The 22,280-nt window shown below is 39.2% G+C and overlaps 1 protein-coding gene across 4 annotated transcripts in view; it reads right to left on the bottom strand.

The window, feature by feature from the left end:
* The window catches only part of atp9b (ATPase phospholipid transporting 9B), a 34,226-nt gene that overhangs the window by 2,515 nt on the left and 9,431 nt on the right, over positions 1 to 22,280 (bottom strand). For 3 of the 4 annotated variants that reach the window (XM_061254947.1, XM_061254948.1, XM_061254949.1), the window contains 23 exons: positions 21,877 to 21,935; positions 20,217 to 20,268; positions 18,986 to 19,080; positions 17,873 to 17,953; positions 16,893 to 16,968; positions 16,531 to 16,607; positions 14,277 to 14,437; positions 13,677 to 13,819; positions 12,893 to 13,005; positions 10,205 to 10,423; positions 9,208 to 9,369; positions 8,472 to 8,564; positions 8,258 to 8,341; positions 7,931 to 8,101; positions 6,388 to 6,486; positions 5,872 to 5,961; positions 4,825 to 4,969; positions 4,189 to 4,253; positions 3,267 to 3,422; positions 2,934 to 2,998; positions 2,709 to 2,817; positions 1,907 to 1,964; positions 925 to 1,128 (listed from right to left, as the gene is read on the bottom strand). In XM_061254947.1, the coding sequence (XP_061110931.1) occupies positions 925 to 1,128; positions 1,907 to 1,964; positions 2,709 to 2,817; positions 2,934 to 2,998; positions 3,267 to 3,422; positions 4,189 to 4,253; positions 4,825 to 4,969; positions 5,872 to 5,961; positions 6,388 to 6,486; positions 7,931 to 8,101; positions 8,258 to 8,341; positions 8,472 to 8,564; positions 9,208 to 9,369; positions 10,205 to 10,423; positions 12,893 to 13,005; positions 13,677 to 13,819; positions 14,277 to 14,437; positions 16,531 to 16,607; positions 16,893 to 16,968; positions 17,873 to 17,953; positions 18,986 to 19,080; positions 20,217 to 20,268; positions 21,877 to 21,935 (2,577 nt within the window). Of the gene's footprint in view, positions 1 to 924; positions 1,129 to 1,906; positions 1,965 to 2,677; positions 2,818 to 2,933; positions 2,999 to 3,266; positions 3,423 to 4,188; positions 4,254 to 4,824; positions 4,970 to 5,871; positions 5,962 to 6,387; positions 6,487 to 7,930; positions 8,102 to 8,257; positions 8,342 to 8,471; positions 8,565 to 9,207; positions 9,370 to 10,204; positions 10,424 to 12,892; positions 13,006 to 13,676; positions 13,820 to 14,276; positions 14,438 to 16,530; positions 16,608 to 16,892; positions 16,969 to 17,872; positions 17,954 to 18,985; positions 19,081 to 20,216; positions 20,269 to 21,876; positions 21,936 to 22,280 lie in introns of those variants that run through there. The other variant, XM_061254950.1, reaches the window with a different exon arrangement.

Below are 22,280 nucleotides of genomic sequence, written 5' to 3'. Positions count from 1 at the left end.
AAGAAATGGCTGATGAGTTGAAGCTGACACAACATACCACTCTCATGGCCAATTAGTACCCAATCTACATTGTGAAACCTTAAAAACTGTATTTTGTCTGGAAGTTCCAGTATTCAGGATTTTAAAAAAATCACCTACAGCAAGTAGACTGCAGTAGATTCAAGAAAAGGGTCAGCAGTATGAAAACCAATTAACTTTGGCTTTTTATATCACAAATAGAATTATAGTTTTCAATAGAATCAGCACTTGCTTAACTTGTTTGAGCAAAAAAAACATATTGTGCATTCTGAGAAATTAACTGCAACACATAAAAACACACAATTGACTCAGACTCAGTTGAGATAGTAACTTGGCATTATTCTTATTCTGAAAAATGCACGAGCATAAACCTTGCCCATCGGCAGTGGCGGAATCCACCAGCAAACGATCCTTAGATCCTACATCTCATATATTGCTAAAACAAAGAAAATGAGACCTATGTGTCGTGTGTGTAGAGAAAAATCGCTACATCTTTTGCTAAACCTATATTTGTCTCAGTTACAGCCAGCTAGTTACAAAGCCAAATAACTTGCTTTATCATAATATAGTTTGTTAGCTGAAGTTAAAACTTAAAATATGAATTGTGTTGTGTAGCACGATACAGTTAACATTTCATTAAGTCAGCATCAAGTCACCTATTCAAAGAACATTTTCTTACTAGAACACTACAAAAAGATGGCAGGCTCTGTCGCCACTGTCAGCTTTCCAAAACAGTGCATGAGACTGTTGACTGTTAGTGGTCCGAAATTACCTATTGCACCTTTAACACCAAAGACAAGACACCCATAAATAAAGGTAGCTAACTTCATGAATAAGGCATCCACAGACTAGGGGATTAACACAGGAAACATCAATAGTCCCATGAGGGCTGAGGTTATCACTCACCAAAATATTCAGTGAGGAAAGCGAGAGAAGCTAGATAGCATGCCAGACTGAGGAATTCTCCAAAGACCATGAGCCAGTGCCAGGTGCGCACGGTTAGGGCAACCATTAGGAGCTCTGTGATGATGAGTGCGGTGAAGGAGATAGCCACCACATGCACAAACTCTGACTCAAACAGCAGAAACGCCCCATACATCAGGATACCACCTATCAGGGAGTCAATGATTAATCAAATACAGAACACCAAAGAGAAGGACCAAAAACTGCATTTGGATAATGTTCTAGCATATGCTTTCTCAGGGAAGTAGCTTAGGGCACTATCAACTCTACCTCATAAACAATATAATCGAAATAAATCAATACTAGAGTATGATTCAGTATGATTTCATGAGGATGTACTGTCTGAGAAAAAATTATACATAAACTGTTGTATTTAATAACTGAATTTGGGTGTAAATGTTTATATAATGCTACTGGCACACTGTGTCAGTGATTGTACTCATTGCATATATTGTGGAGTGTAAAATGTACAGACTGAACTTGAGTGATTAAAAATTGATACATCAGTGGCTCTCAAACTCAGTCCTGGGGGACCTCTGTGTATGCTGTTTTTAATTTCAAGCACAGTTGAACAGTGAATAGAAACTGAGGGCTTTGAGAATCTTAACAAGCTATCAATTTTCTTTAAAAAAGAGGTAAAAAGTTTTAATCTTGTCACCTCTTTTTATATCATTGTTTGCACTATAGCACAATATGAACATGGGATTTTTATCTTGTCATGGCATGCATAGCTTTTTCTGACATTAAGATCTCTCAACATGAAAAACAACTAAAGAAAAATGAACTGTTTGTTAAAATTCTGGGAATGCAATTGTGGTTAGAATGAAAACCTGCATACACAGAAGCCCCCAGAAAGTTTGGGGACCACTGCCATAGATTAATAAATAAGAATACAATAAAAATGTATATAATATAGTATATTTACCTTGGTATATGCTTATTAATACCCAAATAAGGAAAGTCTTAAAAGACAAGGAACGTCCCTACAAAAGGAAAGAAACAAGATTAAACACAATTTAAAAAATGTAAATTCAATTTATTACAATTTTCTAAATGAAATGTAATACAAATATTACAAGCAGAAATATTTTAATGACATACAGTGCAATCTGTAAGTATTTGGACAGTGGTACAATTTTTGTTCTTTTGACACATCAGATATGAAATGAAATAATGAATATGAGGTTAGAATGCAGACTGTCACCTTTATGCAAACGGGCTGTCACCGATGTGCTTATTTTGGTATGCCTATGGTTTAGTCTATATCTCTTTTTCTCTCTCAATGGCTTCCTTGACTGTCATTGACACAACTCTGGTCCTCATGTTGACAAATGCCAAGAACAGGCCGCAAAGGCAATCCTAGAATCAATGCCTAGAATCAAGACTAGATACGGAAAGCTTTCTTATACTCTTACTAAGTAAGCAGCTGAATACACCTAACTAATCAGAAACTGCTGAGAAGTCAACTATCCAATTATTTTCGGTCCCTTAAAATGGGGGGATTATGCAGATCACCCGATATAGATGTAAATACCCTTAAATTAAAGGTGACAGTCATGTACTTCAGACTTGTACTTTATGCCCATATTCATTGTTTCATTTCAAATTCAATGTGCTGGAGTACAGAGTCAAAAGAACAAAAAATTGTACCAGTGTCCAAATACTTATGAGCTGCACTGTATAATTAGTTAATCACCATAATTAGCTCTTAATATGCACCGCCAGACCTTGGTAAGGTCCTTATACAGCTCAGGATAGAGGAGTGCAGTCTCTGGATTCACATCATGGTCCAGAACCAGAGAGAAGACTGGGAACATGGTGTATATGGTGGCATACCTGAGGCAGGAGAAAGAGCCATGTAAATAGGCTGGTACACATAAAGAAGCATTGTTTAAGAGGAGGCCTTGGTATGACAGAAACCATCAGGGAACACTGAAAAAACAAAACCTTACCCCACCATCAGGAAACCCTGGTACAAGGGAACAGGGGCAAAGTAGAAAATGGAGGAAAACACTGCCTGTAAAGAGAAATTTGGTTACGCTTCCATTTACTATTACAAAATGAATTATTAATAATGATTATATCATTAGCAACAGCACAAATAACATAAATGGTTTTCGTCAGGCAACCAAAAGTGCTTAGTATCATTACTGACAGCTTCAAATGAAGTTCATAGCAATTAATACTACAGATAATACTAGTCTACAACTGCTGCTGCATAAGTAATGATGAAATGGCTCATTTCATTCAGACTTTCATCGTAAATATTGTGAGAAATAACGTACCTGCATTGTGGAGATGATCAGGCCCCTGTGCATGACAAACTGCCCGAGTGCAGCAGAGCGTTTGTAGCTGTTCCGTCCGTGGACCATCAGTAGCCGGCCAATATGTTTAAACTGGGTGATGGAAAAGTCTGCTGCCAAGGACGCCTGCTTCCCCTCCTGCAGTCAAAGGACCATCAGACAGTGAGCTTCAGGCCTGAGCAGCAAGCCTCCTCCAATTCCAAGGGAAGTAAGTTGAGAGTATGTGTGCAAAAGCCTGACTGCATTGCCTTTTTAGAGCTGGTGCCACATTTAGTCCATGCAAGATGGAAGTTTGGCTTCCTCCATGACTTCACAATGTAAACTAAACAAACTTTCCCCAACCTTCTTTGCTACTTGTTTGTGCTTCAATCACACACACAGGTATGCACATACACACACACACACACACATACCCTGAGACAGAAACCACCCTGTCTGCCACCAACAATCATTCCACGGTCAAAGTCACATTTTTCCCTCCATGGTTGATGTGAACATTCATTGAAGCTCCTGACCCGTATCTATATGATTCTATGCATTGCCCTGCTGCCACACAATTGGCTAATTAGATAATCACATGAATAATTATGTGTAATAAAGTAAAAATGTTCCTAACAAAGTGCTCGGTGAGTGCACATACAGTAGTTGTGTTAAGCCAGCACAATGGCAAACTACATAGCCAGCTGGCTACTAACCTGTATTAGCAGAACAAAAACATGGTTTTTACCTCGGTTTCAAGTTGAATTACAAATAACAGTACAAGTGTCATGTCCAGTTAGTCACAATAACAATGGCAGGAATGAGAGTAGATTCTGGAGAGGATAATGACACGAACAGCTGCAGAGAAGAGTAGAAGACTGAACAGGAGCTTCTGAGAGCTGATTGGACAGATGCATCTCGTTACCTTTCCCTCTATGCCAATGCCACAGTCTGCAGCCTGGATCATGCTTACATCATTGCCCCCGTCACCTGAGGGATATAGGGGTAGTCTAGGTTAAATCTGAGAAAAGGTTTGTCCTTTTTCTCTTCTACATCTCTGTTGAGGTCAGATAAGGAAAATAGTTATTGCCAAACTATCAGGCTCATGTCTGAGAGCCCACTTTGCAAATACACTGTGGTAATAATCTGCAGGAGGCATCACATGCTTCAGAGGAGAGCAAATGCTTATTTTTGCGTTCTCCAAAATCGATAATGGAGGTTATGATGAGCTTTGCAGCATGGGCACAATTGGGTGATAGGAAGTATACAGATTCTACTGTTAAGTTGTGAAGTATAGAATATATTCATTATTAAAATTATTACAATTACTGCCATCATACCACTACTACTATTACTACTACCACTACCACCACCACCACAACTACTACTACTACTACTACTACTACTACTACTACAAATGATAATAATCCATCAGGGACTAGGTGTGTGTCAGCAAAATGCACACTCGTAACAGCCATGTACATTTATCCCTCAAGAAACCATCAGTGCCAATACACACACTGTACCTAGTTGCAATTTATACTCACAGTAAGACACTCACCTATTGCACACGTGGGATTGCCTGTGTGGCGTTTCAAAAGCATGACAATCTGTGCCTTCTGCGTGGGCGAACAGCGACAGCACACGACAGCCGGGCACTGACACGCCAGCTCCACAAACTCATGCTCATAATACCGCAAACACACCTGGGTAAAAACACATATATATTAATAAGCAAGGGATCAAGAACGGAGACATATCCATCACCAGCTTTAACGGCTGACACAAATAATGTATGCACTGCCTTTCACAATTGTTCAGTTAGGGCAACAAGCATATGTACATTTTTATGTAGTCCCCCATTTCAATGTTTGAGACAAATTAACAAAATGTCAAATAAAAAAGTCATGTATTGTATTTGGTTTCATCTCCTTTGCAGGCCATGACTTCCTGGTGTCTGTGACCTCATCAGAGTCTGGAAATCTTATTTTCAGGTCGGCCTACAACCAATACTAAAACTCTTTGCATTTGGATCTCTGTGGGAATTGGGGGGTGGGACTAGATTCAGCTGTAAATAATGCTGATATAGTATGGAACACATTTGTTGGAAAAATGGTTTTAAGTTATTAAGGGTCCAAGGTATCAAATGAGCCTCAAACCACCATGCTGCTGTCAATTGTTTCTCCTGAATATTTCTTTCATTGAGTTCAACAGAACAATTCATCAGGAGAAACATTTATTGTCGTATCTACTTCATATTTGGCAGCAGCATAATGGTTTGAGGCTGATTTGATACCTTGAACCCTTGATGACTTAAAGCCATGTTTTGTTCAATACAATGCCAGAAGGCACTGATACAGTTCTTTACATGACATGATCTTTACAAGGCACCGATTTACATAACGGTGGAAGTTTGCTAAAAAATTAAATGCATTTCCACTGTCTTGTGCTGTCTGGAAGAACAAACAGACACTAATCATGCTTTAAAGCATTATTAGAATCCCCTTTTTGATTTTATACTGTCCTTACTGAATTTTAACCAGCTTCCAATTGTTGTACAAAGCAGGTCTCTTTCCACTGAATAGCCATAATATTGTGTTGTACATACCTCCAGTGCATCTCCTGAAATGACCAGGGCACAGTCATGCTTTCTTCTGAATGCATTGAGCTCCAAATGAGCTTCCCCTCTATTAGAGACCTATACAAGCATAGTTGCAGCTATCAGTCTCCATGAGTGTCCATGATAACATTCTTAAAAGTAGATGGGGACATATTTATATCTACTATTTTTGCAGTTCATTCCAGTCATAGGGTGCAGAAAATTGAAGTGTGACCAAGGGAGCCATTGTACGTGGATGAGGATGTAGGCAAGAGCTGTTACAAATGGGGAAGGCAGGGGTTGAAGCCAAGAAGGATTTTAAATGAGTGAAGCAATGAAGTGCACATCTACTATATATGATTGGCCTTTCTAGATTTAAATAATAAATGAGGGCAATGCCAGCTTATACCAAACATAGTAGATTTTACCTTTGTAGAAGACTGTATTGTCTAAATTTATTTGAATAATTTACTATCACACGGCACACAATTAAATTATACACATACAAAGGAGAAAAACACATACTGGTCTGAAGATGTGAATGTCCTGGCTCCTGGAAACCAAATGTGAACTTTTTGCAATGCAGGTGGCTGTTTCCAGTTTGTCTCCTGTCAACATCCATATCTGAATCAGGTCACAATAACACACAATTAATATTTCTGTTCTAAATTCTGACAGGTGAAGAACTTCAAGTAGATTAGCATGGTACTTGTTTAAGCAGTGAGACATGCTTACTGGCTTATAGAGCTAAAGGGAAAAGACACAGGGAAACAGCGACTCAGATAGAGGAACTAAAAGTCTGACAAGAGTACTGACAAACCCTCTTAACGCCTTGAGCCCTGAGCTGATTTTGACATTTTTGTTTACTATCCTCAGTTTTTTACAGATTAAGCAGGTTTATGTAATTTCATGCAGCCCCTAATTTTATTCAGAGAACTTGTCCCCATCAGGAAATGTTAGGCTGAGGTTAGGATATGACATTGATGAGTTGATAGGCCCTATTATTAAAAAGATGTGTTCCCTTGAATACATCACCAAAACCAAAAGAGTCAGTTCAGGCATGGTTATATTGTCTGTCATTTAAATATATTTGAGAGGCTCGACTACATAACAAAAAAAACAGTTATTAGATGGAGATAGAAGGAGTGTTTTATGACACCAATTGGCATCATCCGGGTTGAAGGATATATAATAATTAATGAATCCCAGAACTATACCATGGCAAATTGTGAGCAGAACTTACAAAAAGGGAGAAGGGGGAGACATCTATTAATGGCATTCTTTCATGTGCCAACAAAATATGAAGACAAGAACATATGCTTTTCCTTTTGTAATCATGGAGAGATAGACCATTGACCTGGATAATGCTGGATACTGTTGATGCATTTGCACCAACACAGTATTAAACCATTTACCACAGCTGGTTATGAGACAACTTGTTACTACTGCACCATTTTTCTTTTGCATTTGACCCCTAAATATCTGTATGCTCATCTGTATGCTCAATCGTTTTTTGCGTGTTCTTGCACATCATTGCAACCACCCATCAATGCAGGAGGGTGCAGATGAGCACATCTCCTTTGAAAAAGGAGTCAGTTTGATGTCAGTGCAGTGTGGTTATGGTTGAGTGTTGATGACATGTTGTATCCATGGTTTATGTGGTTGTGTGTGTGTGTGTGCATTTGATTGCTGCAACAAAGGTTTGTGTGCTTGAACAAGGGAATGTGAGGCTTGAGTATGGGTGTCTGAGTTTATGCAGAACATGGGTACTCGTGATTAGTGTGGTTAGTGTGGTTAGTGTGGTTTGTGTGGTTTGTGTGGTTGAGGGCAGGGCTGGGTAACTGCACCTTGATGCCTGCATTGCGCAGTAGCTCCAGGGTGGTTTGTGTGGTTAGTGTGGTTAGTGTGGTTTGTGTGGTTTGTGTGGTTTGTGTGGTTGAGGACAGGGCTGGGTAACTGCACCTTGATGCCTGCGTTGCGCAGTAGCTCCAGGGTGGTTTGTGTGGTTAGTGTGGTTAGTGTGGTTTGTGTGGTTTGTGTGGTTGAGGGCAGGGCTGGGTAACTGCACCTTGATGCCTGCATTGCGCAGTAGCTCCAGGGTGGGCCGCACTTCAGCCTGCAGCTGATCCTCCACTCCTGTGAGACAGAGCAGCTCCATCTCTCTCTCCAGGCTCTCCACCACGGCTGCCACCTTGAGAGCCCGGTCATGCAGGCTGAGCTTGGCCTGGTTATAACGGCTCTGCAGAGTGAGAAACAGCATTAGCCTAATGATGCAGAGCTAGGAAGTCATTAGCAATATGTTTCAGTGTTCAGTTTGCTCTGGTATAGTGTATAGCTTGGCATGCATTGCTCAGGTGACATGCTCTATTGTGTCGCTTGTTAGTCACATTTTCACCTCAAAGTCTTGGTACTGCTCCTCAGATAAAGATTTTCTGGCAACCACCAATGTGCGCAGACCTTCCCTGGCCATGTTACCACACTAGCAAAAGACAAATGGAGAGACAATAAGTAAGATAACCAACAACAATGAATAGATAATGTATAGCATTATGTAATAATAGATAATAGTATAAATATGTGTGAGAGTGGTTGTTATTTTGAGTCCTTACTTCCTCCTCCAACCAGTCATTATACTGCACAATGGTCCCCATTGCAACATCTGCCCCTTTCATATAAAAGGTAATTTCACCTGTGGTCTCTTCCTGGGTTAAACATAAAAACAAATTGAATTATTGGAATGAACAAATCAAACACAAAACTATTATCATTAAACTGTCAAATAATCACTTAAACTGATTTAAACAAAGTAATAAATAATAATATACAGAATTAACTAAAGCATGGTCTCTCTCTCTCTCTCTCTCTCTCTCTCTCTCTCTCTCTCTCTCTCTCTCTCTCTCTCTCTCTCTCTCTCTCTCTCTCTCTCTCTCTCTCTCTCTCTCTCTCTCTCTCTCTCTCTCTCTCTCTCTCTCTCTCTCTCTCTCTCTCTCTCTCTCTCTCTCTCTCTCTCTCTCTCTCAATTTTACAAATAAATATGAACATGTGAGAATTGTTAAGAACTTAATATAACTGCTGAAACTGAAGTTAGAGCAGCACTAGCTTCCGCGATATGACCTATACATGAGTAAAACTAATCTTTCAGTGGGATTTGAGCCAGGAAGTGGAAAAAAACCTTTTTTGGAATATATCTTTTAAGATGTGTTCGTATGGTTATGAAGAAGTCTTTAAGGGCATGAGTGTTATACACCCTTAGTTCAACAAACATATCATCTTCATGGTTACTCCCTTTAAAAACATAGAATCGAATGTCAGAATGTCAAACCTGAGCAGAATTTTATAAATTACCCTGACAATGATGCCCATCCTCTTGCTCTCTGAAGTAAAAGGGAAAATCTGTAAGATGTAGAAAGTGAGGATTTGTCCCTGTGGGGTTTTCAGCTGCATTGAGGTCAGGTCCCTGTTCACCAGCGTAAGGCCAACACTCTCAGTCCAGCGCACCAATGCCACCTGAGAACAGGTAAACATCAGCATACAACAATCACAATGGACTTTCCTCACCTCATGCTGAAACATCTTTTTTAAAATCTAGAATAACAGCATAACAAGAAATACCATAGAAAAAAAACAAACACTGCACAGGTTCTGTTATTGTATTTAGCTTTTGTATCTGATTTTTGTAGTTGACCTGAGACCTTCTGGTCCAGAGTCTTTATGGACATGAATGGTTGCATTTTCACATGATAAATATTATCCATAGCCCGCACATTCAACTTCTCATTGGTCTTGATCATTATTTTGTCTATTATTTTTATTATTATTATTATTTATTGTTTTGTCTGTGTCACCATTATTTTGTTTATGACACAATTAAATATATAGACGCTTTTATATGGATATGCTGCAAATAAATGAGGGTTGATGTGTCAGAATCAAACATGTTGATCTTTAATATGGAAGGTTTTAAATAACCCTGTGATGACTGTAACTGGTACCCTAAAGGTGGAGGCTGAAGTCAAACTTCCAGAATAACATAATAATATAAATATGAATATTTTTACACTAGCAAGAATAAAATCTACGGATTGGAATGGATTCTTCTTTTCTTTTTTCTTTTTTTTACACAAATGGGTCTGAGTGTAGCATACAGTAATAGTACACATCTTCACAGAATAGAAACATAACTTATATACCTTCTATGAGTAGAATATAAGCTTTGAGCAAATAGTGTTAGTGCAAAATCCTCAGGTCAAACAGTATTTATAATAATATGAATAATAATAGTTGAATAATAATGAATAATTATTTCATGTAGATATTACACATCATTGAATGAGACACTGACCTCATCTGGGCTGGAAGCTTGGTAGTTGCGGTTGTCATCAATGAAATCCTGATCGGCCTCAGTGCACTCAGTCTCCCCGCTGGCTGCCAGCTGGGACTCATACACAGGAGTGACGTTGTGGCACAGTGAAATGGCTTTCACCGCCTCGTGGATACGAGAGGCCACGCTCCTGCGAACTTTGGGCGCTGCTGGCTGAGGCTTAGAGCTGGAGCCACTGGCCTGAGAAGACGAGAGGAAACCACTCTTTTCAAGCAGAGTTTTACTAGGGCTGCACCAAATACTAAATTGTGCTTTTCAAAGCATAATAACAATAACCACCACCATGGGACGTGTAGGTCAACTTTCGCCTTTTATTTGAAAACATACCTGATGCGGTAGTCAAAAAACGAAACATACTGTAAGAGGCCATGTGAAATGCTTCAGGGAAAAAAACATCACTGATATTAGCAGCAAGCATCTTGATAGCTTCTGAGTGATTGAAAAAAACGAATCGCATGATCAAATTGAAGCTGTAAGGCTCTTTTTTTTGTCAGAAGCATTTCATATGGCCCCTAATATTTGGTTACTACCTATGAATAAGAGAGAAAAAGAGACTGACTACGCCGCATTGCAACGGTTATTCTTAGTATGCTTAAAAAAGCCGCAATTCGATGCATGCAGGCCTAGATTTATCTATACTTATACTTTACACAAGTCTTTCGCATTTACAGTCCGCTCACACTTTACAACCCCACTCGCATGTCAGTCCCTTTCCAAATCACACTCAACAGATTAGCATCTCTGCATTTTAAACACGCCACTCAAAATCTCACTTTACTCAGGCCTCTCACTCTTAACAATTATTTAATATTTTACAGCAGTATCTCATAGGTTTAAGTTTAAGTGCAGCATTTCACAGGTTTACTTTAGTCCTGCATCTTGCATGTTCTCCTTTCTCCCCTCTTCCTCCCATCCTCTACCTCCATGCCTTTCCTCTTCATCTAGCCCTGTCTCTCTAGTATGAAACTAAAGACAGATACAGTTGTGCTCATAAGTATACCCTGGCAGATTTTGTGATTTTTTTTGGCCATTTTTGTGTTAATATAAAATCTTTTCTTTCACTCATGGTTAGTGGCTGGGTGAAGCCATTTATTATCAAAGCATAGTGTTTGCTCTTTTTAAATCATAATGACAACAGAAACCATCCAAATGATCCTGATCAAAAGTTTACATACCCTAGTTAATACCGTGTATTGCCCCTTTAACATCAATGACAGCTTCAAGTCTTTTGTGGTAGTTGTGGATGAGGCACTTTATTTTCTCAGATGGTAAAGCTGCCCATTCTTCTTGGCAGAAAGCCTCCAGTTCCTGTAAATTCTTGGGCTGTCTTGGATGAACTACACATTTGAGATCTCCCCAAAGTGGTTCAATGATATTGAGGTCAGGAGACTGAGATGGCCACTCCAGAACCTCCACTTTTTTCTTCTGTAGCCAATGACAGGTCGACTTGGCCTTGTGTTTTGGATCATTGTCATGTTGGAACGTCCAAGTACGACCCATGCGCAGCTTCCGGGCTGATGAGTGCAAATTTTCCTCCAGTATTTTCTGATAACATGCTGCATTCATCTTGCCATCAATTTCAACCAAGTTCCCTGTGCCTTTGTAGCTCACACATCCCCAAAACATCAGCGATCCACCTCCGTGTTTCACAGTAGGAATGGTGTACCTTTCATTATAGGCCTTGTTGACTCCTCTCCAATTGTAGTGTTTATGGTTGTGTCCAAAAAGTTCAATTGTGGTCTCATCACTCCAAATAACTTTGTTCCAGAAGTTTTGAGGCTTGTCTCTGTGCTGTTTGGGGTATTGTAAGCGGGCTGCTTTGTGGCACTGGCGTAGTAATGGCTTTCTTCTGGCAACTCGACCATGCAGCCCATTTTTCTTCAAGTGCCTCCTTATTGTGCATCTTGAAACAGCCACACCACTTTTTTTCAGAGAGTCCTGTATGTCAGCTGAAGTTATTTGTGGGTTTTTCTTTGCATCCCAAACATTTTCCTGCCAGTTTCAACAGGATCCCTCATTTTCCACTTCTTAATTAGAGTCTGAACACTGCTGATTGGCATTCTCAATTCCTTGGATATCTTTTTAGATCCTTTTCCTGTTTTATACAGTTCAACAACCTTCTCCCGCAGATCCTTTGATAATTATTTTGCTTTCCCCATGGCTCGGAATCCAGCAACGTCAGTGCAGCACTGGATGAAACATGCAGGGGTCTGTCAGGAGCCCAGAAACTCACTGACTTTTTAAACACACACATTGATTACAAGCAAACAGATCACAGGTGAGGTTGGTTACCTTTAATAGCCATTTAAACCTGTGTGTGTCAACTTGTGTGTATGTTATCAGGCCAAAACCTCCAGGGTTTGTAAACTTTTGATCATGAGTGAAAGAAAAGTTTTGTATTATCATTCATATTCTCTGAAAAATGGCCAAAAAAATCACAAAATCTGCCAGGGTATGTAAACTTATGAGCACAACTGAATATCAAATATTCACAAAATTATGTGATCCACTTCCAAATGAAATCATAGGAAGCACAAGGCCTACAGACAGCAAATACTTTCATTTCAAGATTGTTTGGTTGTTGCAAGACAGCATATTTTTGGTTTGGGAACATAATATTACAGATATAAACTGAGAGAACACTGTTACCTGTGCATACGATTGTACGATATGACTCTGAATCTCATCCATTGTGTCTGTCCCATAGGACACAGTCCCCAGATGTAGCCGTTTGAATATCATCTCATTCTGTGTCAGCGTTCCTGCAATTCAATGCATGCAATTCACACACATTATTCATTTACAATTTAGCAATTTACAAAATCAGCTTAAACTAGGTAGTATCACACCCTCAAAGCCATTGCACAAAAGCCAGGAATGTGTGCCAAACTATTCTCAGACCACAAATACTGCTTTTGCTCATGTTCCTCTTCTTATTATTGACAGTGGTGGGCAGGGCCAGAATACACGTACTTGGCCCCTTACGTCATGGGGAATATGTCTATTGAATACAACAGTAGTGTGACAAGACACAACAGCATTCACTGCTTAAAATCTAAAATAATAATAATAAATGTTTTGTAATATATAAAACTAACCAAAATGTCTACCAATTACGTTATATCACAACCCAGAATGGTGAGACAATGTAGAATTAGATTTTCCTCTTCTGGCGGCATGTTCCTCTCTCACATCTATCTAGCTAACATTAGCTAGTGAAATAAACACGAACAAGTGAACAAGAACAAGCCTCTGACATGTCAGTGTGGTAGGCTATTGAAAGCCCAATAAGTTATCTCTTAAAGTATATGTTTCTCTGCCACATAATGCACTGTTAGGAGGCTAAAACAGATCACACTTAGGGGCATGCAGAGAAAACAGAAAGTGAACAAATCTATGTGGAATTTATAAGCAAAGGTAAGGCTGCTCCCACCTGTTTTGTCTGTCAACAGGTATACAAGTCGCCCAAGCTCTTCTGGGATGGTACTAGTTCGTACAACTGTGCCAGGAATATTTTCATCTTTCGTGATTATCCATCCATAGGCTGACTTTCCCATGTCCAAATTGACCCGCAAGCTGCACATACAAACACAGTATAATGGTTATCAAAATTTCCCCATATATGTATAAACCATTATGAACCCTTTTCACACATAAAGCCTTCCTACAAAATGAAGACAAATTACATCAAGAATAGAGGCTACAGTGGTGTGCAGACTTGTTATAAGAACTTGTTATAACAATCAACAAAAAAAGTTTTTTACCCATTGGCCCATTAGCATGCTGCATAAAATCTAAAAATTGATGAAACAAAACTCCATAACCTTGCAATCTATCTTATTGTCCAAATGAAAATGGAAGTCGGCCATAGCCAGCTTTTTATCAACACAACTGATAAAAAAATGTACAAGAGCAAAATATTCTCCAATCAAAATGTGCGCAGTTAAAGAAAACAATTCCGATCTGTATTTGCATACATTAAGCTGATTTAAAAATGTTATGCAGAGTAAAACAGGTGATGTAACATGATTACCTGATTGGGATGATGTTGGAAAAGAGCACAACAAAGCGGAAAAGATTTCGGAACCAGGGGCCCACAAAGCCTTGCAGCGCAACCATGACAATGGACAGCACCACCTGGGCCACGAAGAGGGCCTTGGTGAGCCGGTTCAACTCCAGGTCTAGTTGGCCCACCTAAGGGGGAACACAGAGGTGAGGTTCTCACTTCTCTTCCTTTTTCAGTGTTTGTGGCTTAGACCAAGATTGCAGGCAATTGCTATTACAATTAATATGAAAACACATCAGGGATTACTCAAAAGTTTCCATAGTTATGGAGTTAGATCATATGAAAAATCATATAAAAAGCGTGGTGAAGCCTCCCATTCTTCACCAGCAACACTGCCGTATAACTGTTATTATTCACTTTGGAAGTAATAAAATTTAATCTTAACTATCTGAACTACTCAAAGATATTAAGACTCTTACTTATTCAGTATTAGATGTCAAGTTCAGTCGTATTAGACAACACCACCCATGATTAAAAGGTTATTGTGCTGTCTCAACCAAGTTAATACCGCTTTTTAGGGCCAATCTGAACCTTTCACAATGGACTGCACCCTGTGGTCAAATCTGCTGCTGTATAACTTTGTTATATTAAGCATGCTCATTCATGTCGCTGTTCTCCATAGACTTTGCATGGAATCTTGTCACATTAAACGAAACATACACAAAAAACGAATGACTACGTTCTATATACTGCAAATATGTTCCTCATTTCTTCAAATGGCTACAGTTTGCTCAGGCTACTATGTAGCTGAATCAGCTGATGAAAGTGACCTGTGAAGCTTTTCAAATGCAGGGGTGGATTGGTAGAGTAGAGCAGGTGGTATCAATTGACAACAGCTCACTGGCTCAATTGAGTTTTGCCAGTGGTTCAACTCTAAATGGAAGAACAAACCTATTGTCCGGACCAGAAAGCAATTTGTCCATCATTGTCTAAGTAGCAAAGCTAAATGTTGGAGGTTGTTCATTCTTAGTGTTATAATTGTCAAGACATTAGCAGGTAGTTTGAGTCTTTAAATTAAATCTAAACCGTTCATCAACCGTAATAAAGGGAAGGGTCCATGGATTGTAATGAAAAATGCAAGTGCCTCAGATAATGAGATTTTTCTGCTCATTTCTGGGTAGACTGCAGGGTTTGTATTCAACTTTCAAAGTGTGGTAATGTAGTGAGGCCTAATCTAAATTTAGGCAGCTGAAACTCAGTTTGTAAAACTCAACATCCTCAGTCTGATATGCCTTTTGACAAGCAAGGCAATACTTGCCAGATGCTAATATTAGCTCGGCAAAGTAAAGATCAAACTGAGGGCTGTGGAACTCAGCTTATCAGGCAGAGTTTGGTATGCCCTTCATATTGAGTGTAAATGTTAGCAAGGGAAGTTTGCTGTTAACACAGCAAAGCACAGTGCGTATACAATCTTGCACTGAGCTTCTCAATGCACTGGTGTTGCCCCCCAGGGGGTGTTCTGCGATTGCAAGCAAGTGCTTGAAGCAGGATGTAAAAGAGAGGGGCAGTTAGAGCTATTACAGAGGGTGTCTGCCAATATTAATGCTCAAGCTAGGCCTATTGCCATCTAGATAATCAATTTGACTGGTTCGATGAATACAAAATTTTGTTAGTCCAAGCAAGGAATTTAATTCAGCTTTGGCTGCAGTACAGGCCTAGCAGAGCATCACCAGAGATGATACTCCGCACCAGGCAATGTTTATGTGACTTCGAGCAGTCATTGCCAGTAAAGGATTAGCGAGAATATTAATGTACTAAATATTAATATTTTCATTTCTATAACATTAATATATCCTAAACCTTATGGTGGCTGTGAAAGGGGGGGGGGGTTATGCATGAAAAAGTGCTGCAATTGAAAAATAACAGAAAATATTGGAGCTCAATATAGAGTACATCACCAACTGCCACTACGGTCCGAAATTCATTCCAAGGTGGTGGGGCACATCCATGTACCAGAACGGCATCTTAACTCAAAGACCGGCACCCAGCAGCCTCTGAGATTTTTATAATGTTCATTTGACTCTTCTATTAGAATATTCAATTACATTCTTGCCTTATTTTTTTAAAAGGGGTCATTTGAAATGAACTAATTGACCATCCTATAATATAACAATTTCACATCTCCTTACTTAATCATTAATTAAAATCTTGTTCACAGAAGTGCATATCATGTACAATGTGCCCATTTCAGTAAACAAGAGTTGGAAAACCTTAACAGTACCTTATTCTTGGCATGGGATGTGTTCAGCACACTTCTAGTCTCTTTGCCAGTGTAGACCACAACCCCTATCACTGTCCCTGTCACACAAGCAAGAGAATGCATGGTTAAGATATTCAAATAGATATTCAATTAAAATATATGAAGTAAATGCACATAAAACAAACCAGCTGGCAAATTAATTAATTAAATGTTTGATACCACTTGTCATAAAATAAATGTTATTAGGAGTCCATGCAGTTGCTGTACAATCATTTCTAAACAGGTAACACTCCACGCTCTATTGGAGCACCTCAATTACAATACATTTCGACAACATTTAAGCAATGTAACAAAAATCTGATAAGTGAAAGAAAGCAGCTGACCAGACGCCACAACAGTGCTGGCCCACAGAGTGTTCTCGATGCACAGACTCTCATGGATGGAGGGATCACTGTCCTCCTACAGGAAAAACAACACACCAGCCCAGGGAAAGCACAGCTGATTTTAAAACACAAATGAGATTCAGGACAGATATGGATACGCTTTTAAATTAATTAAACTTAGGCCTGGGTACCGAGAAACCGGTTCAGAATTGGATGTTTCCCCAAGCTCCCCAAAACTCTGAATTTGTTAGTTTTGTTAGGAATTTGTGTTGAGTGAAATGCATTAGCCAATAAAAAAGTCATAAGCTCAGTCAGGACCTGCAGCTCTATCTGGTTATAATTTATAATTTGGTATTTAGCTGATGTTTTTATTGAGTGACTGACAAGTGATTTATTTTTACATGACGTTTTTAAGTGACTTACAAGTGATTAGACTAAGCAGGGGACAATCCCCCAAAAGCAATGTGAGGTTAAGGGCCTTGCTCAAGGGCCAGCAGCTGTGGATCTTATTGTGGCTTCACAATTGCTTCCTCAGTATAAGAGAGCTTCCAGTGTCTAGTCTTCATTCTATTTTCCGTCGAAGTCTTATCAAGAAAAATTATTTAATTTGTCCTGAGACTTATGGAGCTCACTGCATGTTGTAAATCACACATTTTCATGTCCCATAGGCAGAGTGTGCTTAGGCGGGATATTAATCACACTACACTCAATGTACATGTGTAGTGCAGTGTCACAGTCCAAATACTTACAGACTATACTGCAGATTTATATACAGTATGTATACGGGGGCAGTCAGCAAATAGCCGGGCAGTGACACAATTCTTGTTGTTTTGGTTCTGTACTTCAGCACTATTTTACATAATGAAATTATGAATATGAGGTTCAGTGCAGACAATCCATATTGTTGATGCATCCAACCATAATGGGTGATCGGTGTAGGAAGTCTTTTTTACACAGTCCCCCTGTGGCCCCTTGCTTACCCTTGTAAAGTTTCCTTCAAAACTGTGGATATCCAGCTGTGGCTTCTGGGCAAACACATAGGCTTTTATGGAGAACAAGTCCTGCAGTGATGTGAGATCACAATAAAGCAAACAGTATGTTAATAACGGAGAGATCCTGTGGGGAGGCAAAATTAAAATCAATTAATACTCAAATATAATGAAACAGTTTGATGGGCAAGTGCCCAAAACTGGGCTGAGCTCTGCACAAAATATCATCATAATTGTAATTTTGGCGAGAAAAATTTTGACGCCGACAAAAATAATGTCAGAACCTTCATTGTCAACTTGTCATGTGGCTTTTGGAGGCATGAGTCTCAAATATTACACAACAGCGAAGCATCTTCTTGGTTCTCAATGTGTTTTCAGCAGGTACTACTGTTGTTGACGAAACATCAGAAATAAGTGAGTTTAATTAAAGGGAGTGCTTTATGACACTAATTGATACCATCTGGGTTCAAAAATTTATTAAATGCAATGATTGCATCAAGTCTACAACCCATTGATAGACTTGCCTCCTGAAGAGAGTTTCTGATCTGGACTGGTATTTGGGTTTTTTTCTTCATTATGGCGAGAATTCTAGTGAAAGAGACTGAAAGTTATTTCACTAAAGAAGGAATTTGACACAACTGACTAGTCAGAAGCAGCCGGGTATGTCCCAAACATCATGGTGCCAGCGGGCCATATATAAAAAATGCTGTAATATCTACATGGTATGTAATGTAAAGTTGTATACAAAATCTTGGCCACCCCTGGTCGAAAAGGCTTTTACACAATTAATATATTGGTGAACAGAAGCAAAGCTGAGCACTAAATGGTTAAACATGACACATTTCTTGCCATTTTAAAGCAAGATTACTTTTTTTATTTAGATTTTTTTACAGAAATAATAAAAAAGGAAAAGGGCCCTGTGCAAAGGTTTGGGAACCCTGTCAGTTAGTACTTTGTAACTTCTCCTTGGGTAACTATAACAGCTTGCAAATGTTTTGCAATTCGCTTTTGGAATTGTTCCCCATTCTTCCACCGCAATGGTTAGAAACTAAAGAAATTTGAGAATTAATCTGAGAATGAAAAATTAAAAACACAAACACAAACCCCCAATGTAGGTAGTCTCTGTGTACACGCTACTGCCACTTTCAGTTTCCAGTCCGTCTCACCATCCAGTTGGTCAGTTCGGATAAAACAAGCCCCTAGGAAAAAATTAAGAGTATATTTTTATATCTTTGGACGCATAACACTGGTGACTTTATTGAGTACACCAGCGGATTATCGCAGATAGCCTGCTCTTCCAAACAGCGAATCACGTGGCTGCAGCTAAATTTATATTGAAAATAGTTTGCCAAAACAGAATGTGAAAGACGCATTTTTGACCGTGGTATGATTGACAAAAAACATCCAGTGAGCAGCAGTTCTGTGGCTGTTAATGAGAGCGGTCAGATGAGATTTGTAGAAGCTAACAGAAAGCCTACAATTGCACAAATAAAATCTGTTTACAACAGTCATGTGAAGAAAGACTCAGAATGCACAACAAGTCGGAACGTAGATGGCATACAGCAGCAGAATAACCATGCCGATGTCCACTGCTGTCAACTGAGAACAGGATGAGGTTACACTGCACAAAATCAATATCAACAATATTAACACTCGACCGTGACCAATTGATGTGTAGCAGCTGTGCTATCATATCCTGGAATTGTCCACTCTCTACTACCAACCTTATGGTGCTTTTCTGTGATTTGCGATCTTATAGATTTATAAGTACTGTACTGTGGAAACTGTTCATGTTGCTAAAATGTTTATATAAGGCTTTAAATTATAAACCTTTTTCAATTTCAAAAGTTCATTTAAGAAATTGTTTTAAATCAATATGTTTATGTATTAATTCATATCATTTCACCGTAACATGTAGGCTATTATTAAAGAGCAGTTTATATTTTGATAGCAATAATGTAATGATTACTATTTATTTATCAGGAACAGTGCACATTAATAAACATTTTCAGTTTCCACATCAATGTAAATGCACCAGAGTTAGCTAATGACCTCATTTTCATCGGTAGTCCCTAACCTGCATGTCTTTGCACATGTGTTGTGGTGGTTATACTATAGAATTACTTTTGCATACTTATGAATTGTGAATACAAAAGGGAAGGGAATGAAACTGAAACCAATCAATTCTGATAAAGGGTTTTAACGCACTCCACAGAGGCAACCATCCTCTGCTTCGTGTCGGGGGGTTCTTCATCTCTGCATTGCGCAAAACCCTTTAACCCTTCCACCTAATAATGGACTATTCCTTAGATCAACATATAATTCAGATACTTACCAGTTTTCTCTGTTGTTCTCAAGAAAACCATATCCGCAGGAATCCTTTGGTTCTGCAGCATTATATCACAAAACAAAGAAGTGGTGAAATACTTTCCTCAACATCCATCCATCCATTATCTTAACTCGCTTATCCTGAACAGGGTCGCAGGGGGGCTGGAGCCTATCCCAGCATACATTTGGCGAGAGGCAGGAATACACCCTGGACAGGTCGCCAGTCCAACAGTTTCCTCAACATCATATTTCTTATTCCAAGTTTTCTTTAACAGACTGATTCAGAAGCTTTTCAATGCATAATTTGCATTTTTCATTGTCTTTTCTTTTGCTTTAAGTACTTTTAATCCCTGTATTTATTCCTGTTTTTAATCATTTGTGGCTGTTCTTAGACTACACTGTGGTCTCTGGTATGGTATGTCTTTCATTACATTACATTATTTGCATTTGGCAGACGCTCTTATCCAGAGCGACGTACAGTTGATTAGACTAAGCAGGAGACAATCCACCCCTGGAGCAATGCAGGGTTAAGGGCCTTGCTCAAGGGCCCAATGGCTGTGCGGATCTTATTGTGGCTACACCGGGATTAGAACCCCTGACCTTGCGTGTCCCAGTCCTTTACCTTAACCACTACGCTACAGGCCGCCCTTTCAAAAGAGAACAACGGCAATAAACACAGCACATCGAGCCGCATTTTGATTGGTGTCATGTGGGTGGTAATAATTTTCTTATAACCATGCTTACAAGAAGAGTTCTACAGGTGTGTTTAATTTTTTCACAGCTAAAATATCAAACAAATATCAATGTGCTATTATCAACTATGCAATGCATTTCTAGTTCATGTACAGAAAGTAGTCCGGTTATCATAGTCCTGGTGACAAAAATATGTTACTGTAGGCTACACTGCATTGAGTTACACTTTGCATTGTTGGAAAGATAACCATGGGAGATGTTTTAAGCATAATGTAACCGAGTGTTTTAACCTTTTTAAACTTTTACTGGCTGTGATCATCACTCAAAAAAAAAAACAAACAGACAGTGCCGCAAGCGCAGAGGAAGATACTTGGACACGGAACACCCCGAGAGGCAAAAATATATTCAGTACACTGATATTAGCTGCAAACTATATAGCATGAAGTCCGTAATGATACAATATTTTTAGAAATGATGGCAATTGTGATGCATGGACCAAAGCAGAATGGCTAGACAGTCCAAAACAAAAAGAAAATCAGGGGAAAATAGGTTTGAGCAACAGCTTATACTGAAGGGAAAAGTATATTTAAAGTATGCATAACCACTAAATGATTAGGCCATCCTACTAAATTCTCCAGCCTCCTGTTAGGCCTCGCAAGAAGCAAGTATCACAGCACAGCAAGTCCCAGGATTTCCAAACAAGGCCTCTCCCTATCGCTCTCTCTCCGGACATTAGTCACCCAATGACAACAAGCTGAACAACAACTAGATTACAGACTAGTGTGTTTCTGTATGCGCGTGTTCCACCCAATTACACACCGTAGGCACTGTGGAATCACTGTCCAGCTTCCACATCTGCTATCTGCTGCATGAGGAGCCACATTGCCTCAAATTCTGGAAACACTCTGGGAGACCACCATTTCTTTCCGACAAACTTCTGACAAACACCTTAGTGATGATCAATAGAGACTAACCTTTTCAACAACGATGAGGTCTCCAACATGTATGTCACAGCTCCTCACTTGAATTTTGCCTGAGGAAGCAACAGTATTGGCAAAATAAATGACTATTTTCAAAATGTGCATTATGCTACACAAACAGACAGATAGATAGCTATATCATAGTCTTATCAAGTCATACCGCACTGTGACCAGGACTTCTCCTTCAGGCTCTCTGCTTCTTTCCCCTGAATATTGATTAAATTCCCCACAAACAAATATAACACTTATCCCTGAGAAGACCCCAGTCTGAAATGCAGACATTATTTTGAAGTGCTACATTTCCCAAGATGTTACTTCTGAGAAACAAGCATTGGTCAAGCATAAATGAAAATGTCTCTACAGAACTTAGCAGGAGTAGATTTTGTGCACAATCCACA

This window comes from Conger conger, chromosome 9 (assembly GCF_963514075.1).
Source record: "Conger conger chromosome 9, fConCon1.1, whole genome shotgun sequence".
NCBI lineage: Eukaryota > Metazoa > Chordata > Actinopteri > Anguilliformes > Congridae > Conger > Conger conger.
This window is presented reverse-complemented; position numbering and strand designations above follow the sequence as displayed.